The 21,130-nt window shown below is 38.4% G+C and overlaps 2 protein-coding genes across 2 annotated transcripts; one reads left to right on the forward strand and one right to left on the reverse strand.

The window, feature by feature from the left end:
- Nucleotides 1-6,341: 6,341 nt before the first annotated feature.
- LOC149821376 (uncharacterized) lies at nucleotides 6,342-12,506 on the forward strand. Its single transcript, XM_089982913.1, has 4 exons — nucleotides 6,342-6,683; nucleotides 11,229-11,394; nucleotides 11,804-11,898; nucleotides 12,098-12,506. The coding sequence occupies exons 1-4, from the start codon at nucleotides 6,372-6,374 to the stop codon at nucleotides 12,308-12,310; spliced, it is 786 nt and encodes a 261-aa protein (XP_089839039.1). The 5' UTR covers nucleotides 6,342-6,371; the 3' UTR covers nucleotides 12,311-12,506.
- Nucleotides 12,507-13,280: 774 nt separating this feature from the next.
- LOC149821377 (protein TOC75-3, chloroplastic-like) lies at nucleotides 13,281-19,966 on the reverse strand. The gene is made up of 7 exons (XM_089982547.1): nucleotides 19,161-19,966; nucleotides 18,430-18,651; nucleotides 18,213-18,320; nucleotides 15,472-15,663; nucleotides 15,103-15,351; nucleotides 13,806-14,060; nucleotides 13,281-13,729 (listed from the first exon to the last, which is right to left on the reverse strand). The coding sequence occupies exons 1-7, from the start codon at nucleotides 19,875-19,877 to the stop codon at nucleotides 13,490-13,492; spliced, it is 1,983 nt and encodes a 660-aa protein (XP_089838673.1). The 5' UTR covers nucleotides 19,878-19,966; the 3' UTR covers nucleotides 13,281-13,489.
- Between the last annotated feature and the right edge of the window lie 1,164 nt (nucleotides 19,967-21,130).

Below are 21,130 nucleotides of genomic sequence, written 5' to 3' on the forward strand. Positions count from 1 at the left end.
GACATCTTGTAGGGGTCTGCCTAACCCCAGCTTGCCTTTAAAAAAAACAAAAAACGACTAGACCTAGCTTCAGCCTTGTTGCAACAGGATGCAAAGTCATGGGTTCCAAACTCGTGGTGTCCCTTCAACTTGGTGATGTTCCTGAGACACCCCTATCAAATGAACAGAGCCCTTGGGAGCACCAAAGCAACAACCTATCCTTAATTAGCCTTATACAAAAAAAAATAACCTCACAAAGATATTGTTAGAAACAGAAGCTAAATTATGTTTATCAAGGGATACTGAGTTATATGCTATATGAGGTTAGCCGATTTGGTCCCTAAGGAAATACAGTCATATATAGTTACAGAAGATTTCTAAGGACCTCAGAAGCTTACACTGAAAACTTGAAATCATGCTTATCTTTCATGTTTCCAAAACTTTGCAAGTAGCTCACTTCCAAAATAAGCAAAATTTGTTTCTTCAATATGAAACTAGAGGTTTTTGTCATTATTTTTTTATATTTACTTCAAGAAACCACTCCCAGGATCAGAGACCTAGCCGCGCTGGTTTTGCCTGCCATACTTACGGTCGCTGTCCTGGCAGTGTAAAACTCCGTGGGCCTACGCAAGGGGTGACACTCATGGGATTTGAACCTAGACCATCTGCCTAGCAGCCTAGGTCCCATCCCACTAAGCCAAACCCCTTTGGGGCGGAGGTTTTCTGTCATTGAAAATGCAATTTCTATGCTAGAGTCTGTGTGTGTATTTGGTTTGGATATAAGAAACAAAATCAACATAAGTAACCAACAGTTTATATTTAGTTAGGATATAGGTAAACCAAATCCAACATAATAGTCGCAGATGGGATCGGATCAAAACCAAATCCAATAGCTTATATTTGGTCTAGGTCTAGGTAAACCAAATCCAACATATTAGTCATAATAGTTGGACAAGGGACTTGGATCAAAACCAAATCCAATACTTTATATTTGGTCTAGATCTAGGTAAATCAAATCTAACATAATAGTCAGACAGCACTCAGAACAGAACCATATGTAACAGTTTCTATTTGGACCTAGCTAAACCAAATCCAACATAATATTCAAACATGAGACTCCTAAAATCGATAGACATGGGGCTCAGGTCATACTGGAATTGGATTCAGATCTGGACTCAATAATAAGACCTAAACCACATCCATATCTAAATACCAGATGTACATTTGTATATGATTTGGTCAGGTCTTGTGGAACTCATAAGTCAGGCTTAGATTTAGATGTAGGAATGTTAGAACCGTACTTCAACCATTTACATCCTTACTGATACTTTTAAAATATAAATTTTAAAACTAATAAAATCATATTTGTTCATTGAAAAAGCATGATCCAACATTTGATTCCTACCAAATAGATCATGATGAATACATCTGCAGGTTCTAATTTATCAAACATGCTTGGAACATTGAAAATCAGCACCGTCCACACCATGTGGGCGAATAGGAGAAAACAATTCATCGTGTGTGTATATATATATATATATATATATATATATATATATATATATATATATATATATAGAGAGAGAGAGAGAGAGAGAAAGAGAGAGTAGGGGTGGCAATTTCTGACACGACCCGCCAACCCGCCTCTTAGGCGGTTCGGGTTGGGCTTAAGCCAACCCGTTTAATAAATGGGTCGACCCGCGTAACCCGTTTATTAAACAGGTCGGGTTCGGGTTGGGGGTATGCCAACCTGCCAACCCGGCTGACCCGTTTAATAAACGGGTTAGGTGGGTGGGTCGACCCGTCAACCCGACCCGCAAACCTGCCTACCTGCCAACCCGATCCGTCAACCCGCCAACCTGACCCGCCAACCTGAAAACCCGTTTACCCGACCCAACCCATTTATTAAATGGGTTGGCGGGTCGTGTCGGGTTACCCGTTTATTAAACGGGTCGGGTTCGTGTTTGCCACAGCCGACCCGTTTAATAAACGGGTCGGGTTCGGGTTGAGGTATGCTGACACGCCAACCCGACCCGATTGCCACCCCTAATAGAGAGAGAGAGAGAGAGAGAGAGAGAGAGAGAGAGAGAGAGAGAGAGTAATTGGTCCCAACCAAGACCTGATGATTTGGATGGGAAACGAATGTAAACAAACCGGACTTGGTTCAGATGCAGGCATTACTAAAGCTGACCCAATCGAATATTGTGTAATCAGATTTGGAGCCAAAGTTGGATTCTAAAACTGAATCCAGATCCGCGTAGCTTAAATAGCTAAATGGCTGCAGTATTTTATATGTATAGGGATTTGGAGATCTTTTGGATTTGGATTCGAATGTAATACTCCCCATCAAACTCATATTCGATTACTATTTGGATACTGCTTGTGTTAGTAGATCAACTAATTGGATTCAGATTCAACGGAATGTCGGACCTGAAGTGGCTGACATTTCCTATGTGAGGCTATCTTAACCCTCATTTATTCCTGATTATTTCAATCTGTGTCAAGTACTCAAGTGCAAGCATGGATCCATGAGAATTAGGGGTGTCAATGGGTCAGATCGGAGAAGGGTTTGGACCCGGAGGCAACTCTGGGGTGCTGGTACTGGCTCAGGACTGGACCTGCCATAGGAAAAATCATATCCAGATTGATTCTTTATGTATTACATAAACCAGGCCTGGTTCATATCCTGTAGATTAATATCTTTTATGCTTCTTAAACTGAAAACTTGTGAATCATAATTGGAATTTAGGTCAGACCCAGGTCTGACATGAAATCTCACAAAACATACCAAGTTTTATACACTAATCAGGCCCTATGGGTCCGACCCATCCTCCTTCTTTATTACCAAATCCGGCTTCCATCGGATTCTATCCGGGTTGTGATTGGGTCATACCCAACACCTTGACATTGCTAATGGGAAGCACTCTCAGGCATAGTTAGCAAAACTCCATTTAAAACTTGCCTTTTTCAATGAAACTTTTTTCGACAGAGAAAGCTGGGGTTAGCCAGTTATACAACCATACCAGTTGGGGTTCGAACTTGCACCGTCCAAACACAAGGTGACCTACACTAACTGCTCCTGCCAAACAAGCTGAGCCCCCATTGGTTTTTACTTTGAAAACTAAAAAACAACTCAAACTAGTTCTTTTCAAAACATTGGAAGAAAAAAATGTGTTCTCTTGAGAGAAAAACGTTTATAACAAGAACCATTTAAAAATAATACATTTAAAAAAAAACTTAATTATGAATTTAATTGGATGAGATCTTGGGTTAAGATCACAATGATTCTTGAATTTGAATCTCATAGTTCATGTGCCCTCCTAACTTGTTTTTTCAACAAAAATCTCATATATACGTCTATTTTTTACCCCATTTTATAAATTTAAAATAGAACCAAACCCAAATCTATTGTTTGCCATTTTTTTTGCAACTCATTTTTTTTTGGCCTTTTTCAGCCACCCTTTCTAATACAAAACCTTTCAAATAATGTATTCAGTGCTTAGCCATTTTTTGTCATTTCATGTATTGCTAACCATAGTGACAATTTTTGCGAGATTTATGAAAATCTTGTGATAATATCACGAGAAATTGCCTGAAAGTTTAAAGCGGCAATTTCTAGCGAGATTTTCAAAGTATCATGAGATTTATTTAAAAAAACATAAATACTATTATTTCAACGTGATATTTATGTTTAAAACAGCTATTTATCGTAAAAAAAACATGTATTTTATTTTTAAATATTTTTTTATTAATAATTTCTTATAAAAATAAATTTTATATTATTTATTTATTTATTTTATTGTTGAGATTTTCCCCCAAAAATGCGAGATTTATGAAAAAATTTCAATTTCCGCGAGTTTTTGAAAAATGAGACTTTCCGGTAAAAATGTTTGTCACTATTTTGCTAACTATGGTCTTAGGTACATCCAACCATGTGTTACGTTGCAAGTTCAAAAGCCAATTGTATGTTGTCTAACTGGTGGGGGTCTACCTAACCCCAGCTTGCCCTTAAAAAAAAAACTATGGCCTTAGGTAATGGGAGCACGGCTTGCTTGGTAGGAGCTGTTAGTCCACGTCACCTTGTGTTGGGACATTGCTAGTTCAAAACCCAATGGTAACTGGTGGGGTCTCCTAACCCCAACTTGCCTAGGGATGGCAGTGGACTGGGGGGGGGGGGAAGCAGGGCCCCGCCCTGCCTCACCCCGTTTGGACCGGAGATGAAGGGTATGAAACGGGGATGGAGGCGGGGACTAAGGTTAAAATCCATCCCTGTTCAGGGATGGACTTATACTTTTCTCTGCCCCGCCACGCCACGCCCTGCCCCATCCCCAATCCTTCTTAAGGATGGCAATAGTCTACGGGGAAATGGGGTCCCGCCCCGCCTCATCCCCGTTTGAGCCAGGGATGGAGGACATGAAACGGGGATGAAGGCGGGGGTGGAGGTTAAAATCCATCCCCGTGCGGGGATGAAGGTTCTAATCTTGAGACGGGACGGGGGTGGAGACCCTGTCCCCCGCCCCGGTCCATTGACATCCCTAAACTTGCCTATCAAAAAAAAAAAAAACTGTAGCCTTAAGTGCTCACGTGATCAAATTAATGTACAAGATGCCATATTGAGACAAATACCCTTAGGATCACAGCAATTCCCCTCATTTAGGTGCCTAAATCTCATTTGCATCAACCCCAAGTCCCACTCAACATGGCCAAGTGACTTAAGCCATGAGATGCTAAGAACCACATCAGCAGCTTTTGTCGGTATCGCGAACAAGTTAACTTCAAAGATGGTTTATTTTGAGGGCGTATTTGAAAAGTTTGAAGCTTGTTTCCAACCTAAATATAAATCCATAATTTTTGCAGATTTAATTTTGCGCTAGGTTGGATGGGGTTAAGGGGTGCCCCCCCTCCCCCCCCATCCCCATTCTTAACGTGGGGGTTAGGGTGTTAAATCTCTAGGTGAACTTTTTGGAAGGTAGTTTTATAATTTTATTTTTAGACTCCTTGTTGTCTTTGACTCTTATTTAAAAAGGCATCCTCTTTAGTATTGTGTATCACAATCATTAAAAGAAAAAAAGTTTAGTGCCATCTTGAACATAAGCAGTTTTCACTAAACCAAGTAAAACACATACAGTTTGCATCTATTTATACTCAATAAAGTAAAGACAATTCAGGTATGAATCTCACAAGCATGTCATTATAGATAAATGCACACATGGGGCTCACATTTGCTATACTCAACTGTACCATACAATCTAGCAAATACTATCTGTTTTTTCTTGCATTTTTTTGGTTCTTTGGGGATTATGACCTATGGGCACAATCTATATGGCTTGTTTCTTCACTCAAAACATGTTTTAAATCGTCCAATTGTGTGTTGCAAATAAGCTTCAAAAATCAATGTTAAGAAAGGAGTTAATATTCTTCTCATAAAACAGAAAAAAAGTTCATATTTGGTACTAATGAAGGTACTGAACTATTGAACAAGAAATTATAAGTGATAATTGTATCTACTCAATCCAACAGAATAGATGTGTTCATTATGATTTGTTTGTTCTAAGTTAAAGTTTTGGATCATGGTTTTTTCAATATAAGAATGTCATTCTTTATTTAGTGAAGTTTTGGTACATTGTGGGCCATTGATTTTTAAAACCCTGAGAAACTTACATGTCATAATCACACAATTCAAAATTTATTTGCGACTAAACAAACGATGTCAGTCACATCTATAAGGTTTGATCTTACATAAAAATGAAAGTAATATGAAATGAAGGTGATTTCTACTCAACAAGGCTGGGCGTTTGTGTCACTAAAATTGAACGGAGAGTGTTACAGCGGAAACAAAGTCCGACCACCCATCGGACTTTGTTTCCACTGAAATAGGGGTTGCAGCATGGAAAGCAAGAGGTAGGCAAGCACTTTTCTGCGGGGAGAGAAATTCACCCGTTTGCATGCACCACAAATCCATGATGTAGCCCAACAGAAAAAGTACACTTTACCACGGTAAAGGGGCATTTTCCTTGACACACAAACGGGGCCCTAATAACAAATATTTACCCTTCACAAAATAAAAATTTCGAATAGTATTCGATTCCATCCAAAGTGGAATTCTTATTAAACGAATTTTTCCCAACACATCAGTGAGGTCAAATTGATCAGATAAAGCTCGCCCCCTTAAGTCTGTGCTAGAGTTTACGGTGCAATCGACTGTAGCCAATATGTTTTCTACATGCATGGAAGATGGAACCGAATCTGAACTGTTTGTTTATGTACGAAAGAAAACAGAGTAAAATTTAGGGTATATACTTACAAATCGTTATCCACGGTAAGAAAACAAGAGGACCTCCTCAATATGAGGATCTTGCACAAAACAAGGGAGAAGTGGGAGTTGAACATGCATGGGAATGCTGTTTCCTGTAATACCCATCTCATCATCTCATCCGCCTCTACTCCCTATTGCCCGGTTTATCCATTCCCCTCTTCGAAAACCCAATTGTGTGATCCTTCTTAGGAATGATTTTGGACTCTCTTCACCGTCACCAACGAGCTCTAGATACCTATGGAGGAAGAGGAAAGCAATAGTTGTGAAGGCAGTTTCTAAGGAGTCCCCATATGATGTATTGGGTGTTTCACCATCCGCAACTCCGCAAGAAATCAAGCGTGCATATAGAAAATTGGCTCTCAAATACCACCCTGATGTCAACAAAGAGGTACCCATCACTTCTTTCATTGAGGTGTTTCTCTCTTCTGTTTCTAATGTTCATAATCAGATTTTGTTTTTATTGGAGGTGGCTTTTTTGTGGGGAGTGATTTTTTTGTTGTATTGGAAACTATGCTTGGTGAAATAAGGTTTTTGGTTTAAAGACTAGATGGAGTTTATTCATGTGATGAATTCTTGGAACCTTTGAATATGGTGACTTGAGGGACGATTTGGGTTTTGGGTATTCTTCGTTTTGATGAAAGTAGTTGAGGTTTCAAATTTATAGAACATAGTTGAGGTTATAGACTAAGGAAACAATGGATGAAATTATCTGATGCCTATGAAAGCTTAATATCTTCTCCTTTTCCTCATCTTGGCAATCCATGCTTGCGCAGACTGCTTACCCACTTTAGTGCATGAAAAATGCAGTAGTTCAATCTTTGTTATTTGATTCTGGAAAATCGACAATAGCAGTGGAACTAATACTGTTGTAGTCTGCCTGGTATTGCTGATTCTTTGGAATCATTCCTATGGAATACTAGATCATGAAGGATGGAAGTGAAGTATCAAGCCCAAAATCTTAACTTAGATGTATCAAATTCATAGTTGGCAAAACTTCAAATAAAACTTTGAAAATGAAAAAAACATTTGAAACTGTCTTTTTTACAAAAATTGGCAAAAAAAATGCGCTTTCGAGAGAAGCGTTTAGAACACCAAAACTTATGTTTAAACAAAATACTTAAAAAAAACAAACTCAATCACGAATCCAATTAGACCGGATTTTGGGTTCAAATCAGAATGATTCTTGAATCTGAATCTCATTGTTCCTATATCCTAACTTGTTTCTCAGAAAAATCTCATATACATGTCCATTTTTTAAACGCCCCTTTAATAAAATTAAAACCGAATTAAACCCATATGTATTGTTTGCCTATTTTTTTGTCATTCGTTCTTTTATTGCTGTTTTTCTCAGCCATCTTTTTTAACATGAGACCTTTCCAATAACGTATTCAATACTTGATGATTTTTTCTGTTTCACGTATTGCTAACTATTGGCAAATTCTTGAGCTGTGCTCTTTGTTAAGTGAGAATTTCCAATTCAAGGGCACATGGATGAGAATATTATGCTTGACTTTGGTCTTTCTACTGTTAGGCGACTGTTTAAATCAATTTGATTAGCAGAGAAAAATGAGCTGATGTGACAGATTTTGGACACATGATTGCATCCAAATGTCAGTTTTGATGGTGTGTGCTACTACTTATATGTCAGAAACAGAGTCTCAATGCTGCATATTATGAATGATGGGGATATGATCATCTTTAGCTTGATTAGGAGAAAAAATCAAAAAGTATTTTGGAAGGTAAAGATTGGGGGGCGTTAACACTTATATTTTTCTTCTTTATTTCCTTTGGGAAGACGCACTTCATATAGTAGCATTTTAGATATCAAACAAGGACAAAACTGTGAAATGAGAATATAAATCTTACAGCCATAGTCTAGATTAAATCTCTCCTTGTCATGTTTATTGGAAATTGCAAATTTGGAAAGGAGCTAAAACAATGAAGTTCTCTATTCACAAATCTAGGAGAAAAGATTTAGCAGTTACTGATGGTTATGCTTCCATTTCATATGACACCAAGAAATGATCTGTGAGAACTATGGGTCTCCATGGACTAATGAGAGACGACTTGATTCATCATGGTTGACTCAGAGAAGAAAAACAAGTCATTCTCATTCATGAAATTTGCAATTGACCCAGGTCTCATACACACAAAGGAGAAATCTCTGATACACACAATAGGTGTTGGGCACTGCACTTGTATTTCTTCAAATTGTACTTAATTCTACAATTAATACAAGAAATTTTGGAAAATTCCCATATATAGTTCCATGGAATATTTTCTGAAAGATGAGAGTCCTTCGAGAATACAGTTAGCACTTAATGTCCAAGTCTGCACACATGGAGACATTATGTTTATACCTGTGAATTTTATTTCATTGAATTGAAGGTTCTGGAGTTGGTTTTAAACTGTTATCATGTTATGGTTCTTTGATTATCATGGTAATTCCTAGTTGCTAACACAGCATTTAGATGTTATATACCTTGTAAATAATGCATTTCAGAAAGCACTGAGCTTCCTCAAGAAAAATGAGTAGCCTTGTATTCTTGAGGGATAAAAGCCCTGCTGATATTGTCATGAGAATAATATTGGAGAGAATGGTGCAAATAAATGGTTGATATGCCTCATTTGCAAATGGTAATCTGAGGAAGACAATAATCATCACTGAGAAATATGTCTTATCAGTCAGTTGTGTAGATTGGGACTCAAACATTGAGGCCACATATTTAACCAAGTTATAACATCTCATAGTTCTAGTATTAAATGTTTCCTTTTAGATAGTTCTTAACACATTCTAGTCGCACTCTATAATGAAAAACTGAAGATGAGTAGCATACATTTAATGAGTATCCCTTTTCTGCATTTTCTTTTTGGTAGTTGCAGTGATGGGTTTATAATTGAGTCCTCCCATTGGATAAAATTTTTAAAAAAGTAAAAAGAAACCTGGGTGGGAGCATTTTCAAATGAAAAATCTAGATGATATGAACTCTTATTAACTGTTCCTATATAATTAAAATGATTGCTGTTTTTCATTTCCTTGCATTTTTTCATTTATTTCTGCATAGTTACACATTTTATGTTGTGTCATTATTCTTTAATGTGAGAGTCTTCTATCTTGATTTTACCTTAGCTATAGTGATAATCATAGTCACCTATATCGTTCAAGGTATTTTCTCGATGAGGGTATTTCTCAGAGACATTTTCAAAAGTTGGAAAATCTTGGGAGTTTAAAAATATTGAAAAAAATATAAATAATAAGAAAATAATAGTATTACATGTTTTTTCTTGCAAAAATAGAAAGAAATAAGTTTTAGAAGGTTTTAAAATATAAAAGAAACAAAAAAATAGAAAATGTATGCTTAAAATATTAAAAAATGTTTTTTCACAAAAATATTGTGGTATTATGGTGATATCTTAAGTATTGGCAATATTTGAAAACATCATGATAAATTGCAGATAATATCAGCTGAATTGATATTGCTGATATTATCGCGATATTTTCAAAATATTGGTGATTTCGGTGATGCTGGTGATAATAGATGTCAATGGGATGGTATTATATTACGAATACTGCTCATGTTTTAGCTGTGAAAAACATATCTTATTTGTTGAGGAACATATGCAATGCCCTGCTAAAATCTAGTAATAAAGGAATGGCCTCTCATGCATCCTTTTGAGAACAGATTTTGATACAGAACAAAGTTTGAAGGGCTGAATGTACTTCAGAAGGTATGCTGGTGTCACATGAACTTATATATTTTTCTTTACTCTTTTTTCTTTTTCTAACAAGGGGGGAAACCACTGCTATGGTTTGGGCATCTCGTTGCAGGCTGAGAGATGCAACATTGACCATGGCCTTCTTTTAGTGTTTGTTTACTCCCCCACCCCCACCCTCTCCCCCAACCCCCCCTTCCTAACCACCAACACCACTGGATTCTGATTGGCTTCAGCCTTGCGGCAAGGGATGCATACATCAACTATCAAACACTTAATGTCCTTCAACTTGAATGCATTAAGCCAATCCACCTAGCCAGGTTTGCAGAGCCCTTATGGGATTTTCTTTTTTGTTCTTGTCTTATGCAAGAAGGATACAACCTTTTTCACCATGGTAATTATTCATGACCTTCAGCAGGGGAAATCCCTTTTCATTTATTATAGTGTATTAGTTTTTTAGGATAATAACATCAATTGCAACTCTAAACCTTGATCAGATTGGAACGAATTTAGGGAAATCCCCTTCAGGTAAGATGTTTATACCTGATCTACAAAATTTCCAGTCTAACAATGGTAGTAATAGTTTCATAAGAGTTTTGGAACTCAAAAGTCAGATTTAATGTTACTGGTATTCCGCCCTTGTGTCAGATGAGTGATATCTGAAAATCTGTGTCAGGTCAAGTGCGATAGCTGAGTTGACAAAATCAAACCATGTTCCATGATAGGTATCATATTTGAATCCAACCAGGGCTATACTGCAGCTTGCTTTGCAAAGGAAACATATTTAAGGAGTTCCACTTGATGCATATCAGTGTTTTGCTTCTTGAAGCACTTGTCGCACACCCCTCTTGCCTGTAACCTCATTCCTGACTCTATCCATTGATGACAAAAAGGGAGAAAGAAAACAGGATTAATTTGAGCCTAAGACTGTCCAATGTCATGGACAGCAGATTCTTCGTTTCTGATTCTTTTTAATGAAAAGATTCTGACACAGAAACATATCCTCCATTTCTGGTCATTGACATGAGAATATTAATAATATTACACTCTCCATCACTGTTGCATACTAATTCTTCTATCAAGCCATGTTTGCCTTAGTCAGTCAATCGAGCTTTGTTTAACAGGCACACTCTTGATGTAGCTACTGAATTGTCCACATTATTTTCTTTTTCTTTACTGTATTGTGTTTACACTAATTCCTGCCTTGTTTATTATATAGGCAAATGCCCAGGAAAAGTTTATGCGAATCAAGCATGCATACAACACCATTTTGAATTCTAAATCTCGACGCAAGTATGACTATCAGAACCACCAGTCAGAATATTATTCAAGTCAAAGGGATGGTAGTAGGAACAGCCAGGAAGAGGAAGAATTTTATGGCTTTGGTAAGAATTTCTTGTTCTTTATGAAATTCTCGTTTTCAATTCTCAGCCATGCTTTTTCAATCTCTTCTCTGTTGTTTTTTTCCTAAATCCCGTAAACACTAATATGAGAGTTTTCAATTGATTTGATCATATATCTTTAATACGGTCATGTAGGCTATGTAAATTATTAAAACGTCAACCATATGCTATACAAAAGCAGTTAATGCTATGGTTGATATGTGTAATTCTTATATTAACTGTTTATGCTGCAGGTAATTTTTTGAGAGATGTTCACATAACAATAGGTAGAGGGATTGCTGCACCCTTTGGAGGGCAGACTGAAAAAACATATTTTTGTTATTTATAGTAGTTGGCCTCTGCTGTGAAAAACGCGTTTTAAATTACTCTTCTCCTAATGTTGATGTAACAGAGGACTTCTTTAGGGACCTGCAAACAGAGTTCCGGAACTGGGAAGCAAGCATCAATTCACACGGGAAACCAAAGAGCTTGTGGGAAGAATTGGCGGTGAGTTTCACACACACACAACATATATGCATGCACATGCCTGTGTCCCCCCATTTGTTATTTACCGGCAGTGAAGCTATGCATGCACTTGCACCATTGATCTAGCCATGGAGAGAATGCACATTGAAGTGCCCAGACAAACATGGAATCCCCACATTGAACAAAACTCTCACAATATTTTTTGGTGTTCTGTCAACAGGACATTGGTGAAGAATTCGTCGAGTTTTTAGAGAAGGAGCTCAACATCACCGATTCAAATGCCAATATTCAGGACAATGACACTGCAAATGAAACTCAGACAGAAAGGGGAGAGAAGAAGACGAGCAAAAGCAGTGACACAAGCAGCATAGAAGAAAACATTGATGAGATTGAAGCTGCACTTGCTCAACTGAAAAAGGAGCTGGGTCTCTAAGAGGAAGGCCTTTCTCACTTGCAGGCTCTGAGTGGAAGCTCACCTAAAACGGCATCTACTCTGTCTTCTCTGCTTGGTATCATGTTCTCACAAACTACCAAAGGACCCAATTCTATTTTTTGCAATCACATAGGGTTATTTACGAAAACATGCACTGCTTATTTTTATTATTCATATTCATATCCAGCATCATCCACGTTCATTGCAGAACTCTCTCTCTATCTCTCTCTCTCTCGCCATACCACAGCTTAATCAATGAGCAAGATAGACCAATTATTCTGCTGCAGTAAATAGCGGCATGCTTTATGGCAAACACTGATGATGAAAGTTGCACTTTATCGATGAGGAAAACAATGTCTAATTTTTAGATCGTTCTTGTAGCTGAAAATATCACGTTTTCAGAGACGTAGATGTTTTATAAAACACACTAATCTGCTACGTTTAAGATGGATTTTCATTAACAGCATATGAGGAGGAATGAATTAATCAGACGCCCTACACATTGTCAAAGGCAACCACATACGAAAATTAAGAGGAACGAGTTGATGGATTATTAGTTTATTGCGGATCCAGGGCAAATATGTGCGTAATGACATTGTTTCCCATAACAATACCACTGCAGACTAATTGTAGTTCTTCCACCACAATATATATATAGATCATATCTCTCGTGAGAATTCCTAGGGATTAGTATTGGCCAGGCTGAGAGAGAGAGAGATGTAAAATGGGTAAAGAGAATTTAATGAGGGCAAAATTTGTAAATTTTGAAGTTTATTGATTTTTTACTATAATTAAAAGAAAGATAATTACCACAGGTATGTATCTGAAATTTTGAACTGAAGATAAAATTTAGTATGCATTTTTCTGGGTAAGAATTTGAATTATAAAAGTAAACTTGGTATGTTCTTGTAAATAACCCAATCACGTGAATGAACAAGGGTGACTATCAACCAAGGTCTGCTCATCATAGTATGCACTAACATGATAGTATTAATCAAACAAGGTATGTTCATCATCGTTGCATCAAATAACAACTCGATAATCTTGTAGAACCCAAAGCCAATTATTTGTCTACAAGTAATCCTATTTTGTAGAATCATTAAAACAAACAAACAATTTAAACAAAATTTCCAACTCCGAAGGCAACGCCAATGCACTGTTCGCGCCACCAACCCTGTCTCAAAATCTCTCTCCAAAACGAAAGAACACAGTGCCCATACCGGAATTGTGGTCAACAGCATATTCAGCTCTAACTAGACCCAGCTTGATGCCAGCACCATAGGAAGAACCCTGGCCTACTCGCCTGAAAAATTCAGTCGGGTTCCCTTTCACATCCTTGGAACTCCCTAGGTCATTTCCATGCTCGGCGAAAGCATACACGTGAGTGTTCCTTATTGGTATCCGCAGCTCTGCAGCGAGCTAAATACAAAAAAACAAAAATTAGCTAATTTGCAAAGCAATGAAAAGATCATGATATAGAGCAGGTATATCTTGCCTCAAGAATGCTTCTGCAAGCACCCAACTCGCCCATGTTATAGCCTCTCACAGAGTAGGGACCACCAAGAGTGAAGGCATCATAACTAGGGAGGTCACCGACGCACCCACCATAATGTCCATGGAGGACCATCACTGGAGGTGGTGGCTTCCCGGTGCCTTCTTCCACTTGTTTCAGCTGAATGAAACGGGTTACAGTCAGCTGGTGACGGTTGAAGAATGGAAACTTGCTCCCAATACCAAGACCCTGGTCCAGCTGCAACATAGAAGCAAAATGTGTCAATTAGATGAAAAGAAGTCACTATGCTCTTTTTCTTTTATTTCAATAAATAAGTTACATACGTATATTCATCTCAGAAAAGTTTGATTTGGTATAAATAACTTCTTTCAGAAGTGACTAACAAAGATGAACGTGATTAAATTTTTGGTTGTTTCATGAATAACAAGATTAGGAACAATGGTTGGCATCTTGCATCATCTGTTTGAATGCTTTCAAATGATAACAAAAGTGAAAAATGTTACTGAAACAGATGGCTTGAAGTATTCATAAAGAACACTATATGGTAAGCTACTATGAGAGACCCCAGAAATCAAAAGGCTCTATTGGCAGAATATCCATCGTCCATTTCTGCCCCCCCCCCCCATGAACCAAACAGATACTTTTGAAAGATTGTTTGGGATTATGGAGGCATGTAAAACACCTAAACATTTCATCTAGTGCTGCTTTTACAAGTATATGCAGAAGTGAAAACTAAACATCAACCAGGCAATGAAAACACGAACTGAAAAGAAAAGGTAAAAAATGGCTGACTTTTCATTATTAAAAACACTAAAAAATCATCGCTGCATGGTTGCCTAACACAAAATACAAGGTGGACAACAAGAAACAGCCTGCAGAAAACAAAAGATGCTACTGCTAATCTTCCATCATAAGTTCATTCACGAGAATACAAAAGAACGAAAAGCAAAAAAATGAAGGAAACCTTATCCATCAGTGATGAGCTTGAAGAACTCCAATGCACAATAGCCTATTTCTACACCAAAACCCAGAGAAACAACCATATTTCTATGTGCACAAAAATCAGGTAAACCAAGTGCATGACTTAAAGTAAAATGGATTAAGAAAAGGATGTTTCTTTCATAATTATTCTGATATATCACCAGTAAGTTTTTTGGGTTGATATTGTAATATCTTCTGAACAGCATATACCATGTTTTATAGGCCATAAAAACAACGATATTGTCACCTATGGTTGAAGTATTGATGGTTCCAACAGTGAGATGAGAAATGAAGCTACCTGAAACACATTCCTGTCCCCAATAATGGTGCCATTTACAAACTTTGTGTTATCACGTGTGATATTTGCCTGCAAAAATGCCATGCGATCAATGCCAGTACCACTCAGTGTTGTTGGAGGTCCATCCATGCTTAGTCCTCCACTTGGCAATGCACGGGCACCATGGGTGCAGATACTACTTGTTTCATCACGAGTTGTAATTTCCTCCATGATGAGTCCGTATGTGAACTTACTCTGTCTGGTGAAGTTCTGGAGAAAAAAGGAGGGAAAAAACAAAAAGTATATTATGGTATTCATAGATTTCACTTTATGGGTCAAATTAAGCCAGATACACTGACTCTGGATATAATGGGATAAGTAGCAACCAACCTCTGTGACATTTGCTTTAATACCAACTCTGTCGACCCATATGGCGGGCACATCTTCCATCCCAGGGCCACCTGTGAAAACTGGACTCAGTTTTCGACTGTTGAAGCAGCTTGTACGGAACGTACGGTTACGAGGATTGAAAACGCCATCTAAATATGGATGAACATACTCAAGCTTGAAGGTGAGATCATCCTGGTCAGAAAGTTACAATAACTGCTAAGAATAACATGAATCACATCTTGGAAGAGAATTCATGAAAGACACTCAGTAATGCCAGATGTATCTACAGAACCTATTTGATAAAATAAATATTTTCTTTAAGATAATTTATTTGACCGACCCAAAACAAAACTTTTCTTAGATGTTTTTTTTTCTCTACAGACACTGATGTGCAAATATTTCCAGTAAATTATGTGTTATTTCCAGAATCCAGAGCACAAGATTTTCAATAAATATCCCCAAAGGACAGCAACATATTAACCAGGAATCAACTAAGGGTATTTCCAGAATCCAGAACCCAGAATTTTCAATAAATATCCTCAGAGGACAGCAACATATTAATCAGGAATAAACTAAGGGTACCTGTAATTAGTTAGATACTTGAGGAAGTTTTTACCAGATTGACTAAATACAACCCTATGCTATTTGAACTGTAATCTTTCACATTCTGTTAAACATGCACTGATATCAGCCTTTTCCAGATCTTTTTTTATTCAATTCTAAATGATAGTCTATAAATTATACTAAGAATTTCCCTACTTTTGCACCATGTATTTTAGTTTTTGTATTCCGTACCAAGAAAAAGTGAAAAACTAAAATTTACAACGTTCAAGTATTCAATGCCTCTACTCTCCTATCACAAAATTGCAGTTGTTATTCTTACTCCATTTCTCTTTATATAGAGCACTAACATAAAGAAAGAACATTGAGAATAGCATTAGGAACATAGAATGTAACAGTTGGGATTTCTTATTTTTATCTTTTGGATGTGCAACCTGGGCCATATTGTCTCCACCATTATATTAAATAACAATCGGGAGCTGTAAAACAAAATATTATGTTTTGTAGCTCTAAGTGTCATGAATGAAGCTTAAAGAATAAAACAGAAAAAACGTTCCTTATCAAAATGGACTAGTTATGCATGCTAGTTGACATTTTTACTTAACAATCAACAGAAAATCATCATATTCAAAGCAATTGATCTGCATTCAAGACTATGGCTGACTATCCCAACCATGAAAATATATTTAACCAAACCAAATCAAATTGTGAAACTATGAATCTATCTGGCCCAACCATGAAAAGAATCAATCATCACCACTCCAGATTGCAACTTTGTATGTTCAAGCCACCATCAAGGCTCTCTTCCTAACATAGGAACTATCTAGAATAGGAATACATGTAAATGAAAATATCCATAAACATTTACCAGGAGATGCTTGTCTCCATCCTCTTCTGATGCACATCACTATATGTATAAAAGAGTGGGACGAGAAGCAGCAAAGTTCATTAAAAGGTTACTAAATTGGTAATAAGTAGCATATTTTGCCTAAATTGTTGATTTTCAAAAAAAGATGTCCATCCTAAATAGCGACAGGAGAAAACCTTTTGTGGGGATTTTAATACAAGTACTTTCTGTTCTCAACAATATTACTTGCATTTTGTCCATGAAAATCCATTGTCAAACCAGTTGAAAATTATAAATTTCGAAAGGGATGGATCATCCTAACACCGAACAATGACGAAATCCCAACACCCTTCTTCCAGCCTACTCAAGTCTAAACGAAGTCGATCATCAGTCCACATCCTTAGGAAAGCATCTGTAAATATAATTTACAAAATACAAACAACTTTGCTTTCTTATTACATAATTTACAAAATCTATTATTTACTAAAAATTTAGAATAGCCATAAGATAAGAATTCAAGCAAATAAAGGCATGTAACAGGAGATGGGTAACATGATGAGAACTGACAAAGCAGAGGTCATGCTGTTTGATATCAGCATTTGTTGAAGGTCAATATATGCTTCTTTCCATGCGAAATCCCACAAAAAAGGGTAGAATGCTGTAAATGGTAAAATATAAGCAAAAAAGAACTATAGAACGTATCATTCTCCAAATCTATGCACTATACAAAAGAAAGGTTGCTCCTGAAAACCATGAGGACTAATTTATAATTCTAAACAGTAAACACATCAGGAATTAAAGTGAGTTTTATAATTTTTAAATGTCGGACTTGCATTAAATTGAGACAGGATAGCTAGACCAGAAATTTATCAGACTAACAAACTCAGTTAATCCTAACAAAAAGAAATGATCCAAAATCTTACATAAACAAATCATGAATACCTTAGTTCATAATGCTCAAGAAACAGAAAAGATACCAAAAAACACTGTTTTAATTTTTTCACACAATTATTAGCTAAAATAATAGAATTATCAAATAAATTTAAACAATAAAAATGGTTCTAGCATTTAAAGTTGAATGCCAACTACCAGTACTCTTAAAAGGACAATGATATGCCTCTGTGTGTAACATACACAAAAGTTGGAAAAAATCATCAGAAAGAACCACAAAGAATTTGTAAAACATAAAGCAACCTTCATTGTTGCAGTACACAAGCAACAAAAGTTTATTAATAAAAGAAAATACAAGCTAAGATCCTCAATCATTAACATTAAAAAATCAACTTATCCAAGGCCTGATATATTTAAAATTTTAGGGACAAAGGAATAATACCTGAGGATTAAGAAGGTTACTGGAAGTCACGGATCCAAGAATGGATCTGTTCAGTCCCTTTATGTTCCTATGTTCAAATGAAACAGTTCCACCAGGTTGGATAGATGCCTGAAAAGAGATGTGCACAAGTCATTCGAGTACTAAACATAGGCCAGATTAACATGATGTTAACAATCACTGAAGGAGCAAACAGTTTATATAACCAATAACCACATACTAGGGTAGGCCGCCCTTGATGCCCAGGTACAATACTCCACTCCGTGCTGACTTCAGCTGTCTTCTGCTCAAGTTCTTTAAGCTTAATCTCCACGATTATTCCACCCTCACTCTTTTCGTCAGGCCGTGGATTCACTTCAATGTTGGAGAATAAGGCAAGAGAGTTAATATTCCGAAGTGCCTGTTTCCCTGCTTCTATGTTGAAAACATGTCCTGGTCGAAGCTGCATTGGTACAAATTCACTGAGCCGTCAGCAAGTGAAAGAAAAACTAGAACAGATCTCTTACTTAGTACAAATGCAAAACAAATGAAACATGCCTAACCTGATAAATTAATTTATCCATGCATAATAGACCATCCCAACTATATCCAAGTAATAAACGGTAAAATGGTTATTGTGAAGAGAGAAAAGTAGCTAAGAGTAGAATAATTAACAAGCGGTAAGCTACAGAATACTCCAAGTAAATCTACTCGTTACAAATATTCATCAAATTTCGCTACTCTAAGTAAACTATGAGCACCCACCAAGATCTAATGGAGTTAAATGGTGGTTATCTTTCAACGCAACATGAAGTTCCACTGAAAAATTTCAGACAATTGAAATCTCGCAATGACCATTCTGATACCCTGAGATCGGAAAGACGTTTGCTGCCATGATGATGATAGACTGCACAACCAACAAGATGATAACTTCTAGTTTACGGAGAAGTAGCTAACGAACGAACGAGTTACCTGTGGGGGCAACTCCCTGCGGATAACCGCAATCTGCGTGTTCCCCTCGCAGACATTGCCGAGCTTATCCTGGAATTGGATGACTAGCTGGGTGATATCCCCCTCTACCACCTCGCAAACGACCTCCCTCGTGTTCAGGTTGCCGAAGTTCACAACTTGCGCGCATGCATACCCCTCATCGTGGTACCACCTCTGCACTCGATCCCGTATCCTCTGCAGCAGCCGCGCGCTCACCTTCCCGTGCTGCTTCAGCAGCAAGACCACCTCCCTCTGCACCGGGATCGGTAGGAGGCACGGCCGCGACCGGTCGATCCTCCGCCGGTAGTCCGCCTCCTGGCGCCGGATGTACTCCATCTTCTCCTTGTCCGTCATGTCCGGGTCCATCTCCAGCGGTTTCGACTGCGGCATCATCCCGACGTTGATGCACCGGAAGTTGTCCGCAGACTGCCAGGTGCTCTCGGAGAAGGAGATCTTCAGCCCGAGGGTTCCGTCGGGCTTCGTCACCCCATCGATGTCGACCTTCTCGAACATCCCGCAGGTGGCGAGGCTCTCGAGCTCCTTCTGGAGCACGGCCTTGGTGTAGACCTTCCCCGGAAGGAGCGAGACCATCTCGAAGAAGGAATCTTCGGAGGAGACGGTCCGGCCGCGGCGCCGGTCGAAGAAGATGATCTCCGAGATCTTGTACCGCTTGAATCCGCTGAGCTTGTTCAATTGCATCACGATGTTCGCCGGCAGCCCGTGGGAGTCCCACTCCGGCGATTCGTCCTCCTTCGCGTTCGCCGGAACGGCAAAGAACCTCGTCCACCACGCTCCTCCTCCTCCTCCTCCTCCTCCTCCTCCTCCTCCTCCTCCCCCTCCCCCTCCTTCTCCGCTACTGCCGGAGTTCCCTCCTCCTCCACCGCTGGGAGAGGAGGCAATGTGGAAGATAAAGGCGGAGAGGATGGGAAACCCTAGGGTTTTGCGGACGACGGAGGAGTTGCTCTTCGCCCATTGGCCGAGGTTGAAGGAGGTGCTCCCGGCGGAGACGTCGCCGGCGGAGGAGGCGACGACGGTGGCGGTGGTGGATCTCCGCCTTCTAGTCGGTGGTGCCGCCGGCGTGAGGCTGGGAAACGACGGAGAAGGCTGCCCGGCAAACGCCATTTCGGGGGGGGGAGTAGGGGGATAAGGAGGGTTTCGAGTAGCTGGGTCGGGGCGTTTTTGTAGACCCTGGAGGAGAAGATGGTGGGCTCGGTCAAAGGACCCTGACCTAGAACTCGGCTCGGTAGGTTCGAGTCTAGCTGGTGCCTAGTGGGTTCGCTGGTTGCTTGTCTTGAAAGCATAGCTGTAAAGTATATAGATAACGTAAACCCAATAGAAGTTGAATTTATGGCATTAATAACCAGTTACAAACGCGATACTTTCAGAACCATACTCACATTCACAAATATGGGGCCATTTTTTTGAAAAATTGTGCAATTTTTTATTTTCGGAGTTTCATAACTTGACATAATAATCTTGATAAAAACATGATGTTTCCAAAATATTGTATAATTTGAAAATATCATGTTATTAATATGATACTTAGCGATGGCGTTAGCAGTTTGAATCGGAGATGGAAGACATGAGACGAGAAATGAACCGGGGATGAAGGTTAAAATCAAAACCCGAATAGAAGCAGGGATAAACTTACTCTTGCTCTGCCTAATCCGCAATCTCCATTAAGAAAATTACTATTACACTTTTATAATATTATAAAATCTCATATATATATATATAATATTATAAAATCTCATATATTAGTTAAAAAAGGTTGGGGTAGGCCTAGGAAGACATGGATGGAGGTGATAAGAAAGGATATGAATGATTTGAACCTCACCGAGGACATGGCATTGGATAGAAATGAATGGAAGAGAAGGATTCATGTGGAAGACCCATAGTGATTTTCTTTGTTGGTTCATATGGCCGACCCCAATTGTTTTGGGATGAAGGCG

Source organism: Nuphar pumila, chromosome 12 (assembly GCF_984573655.1).
Source record: "Nuphar pumila chromosome 12, dmNupPumi1.hap1.1, whole genome shotgun sequence".
NCBI classification, from domain to species: Eukaryota; Viridiplantae; Streptophyta; class Magnoliopsida; order Nymphaeales; family Nymphaeaceae; genus Nuphar; species Nuphar pumila.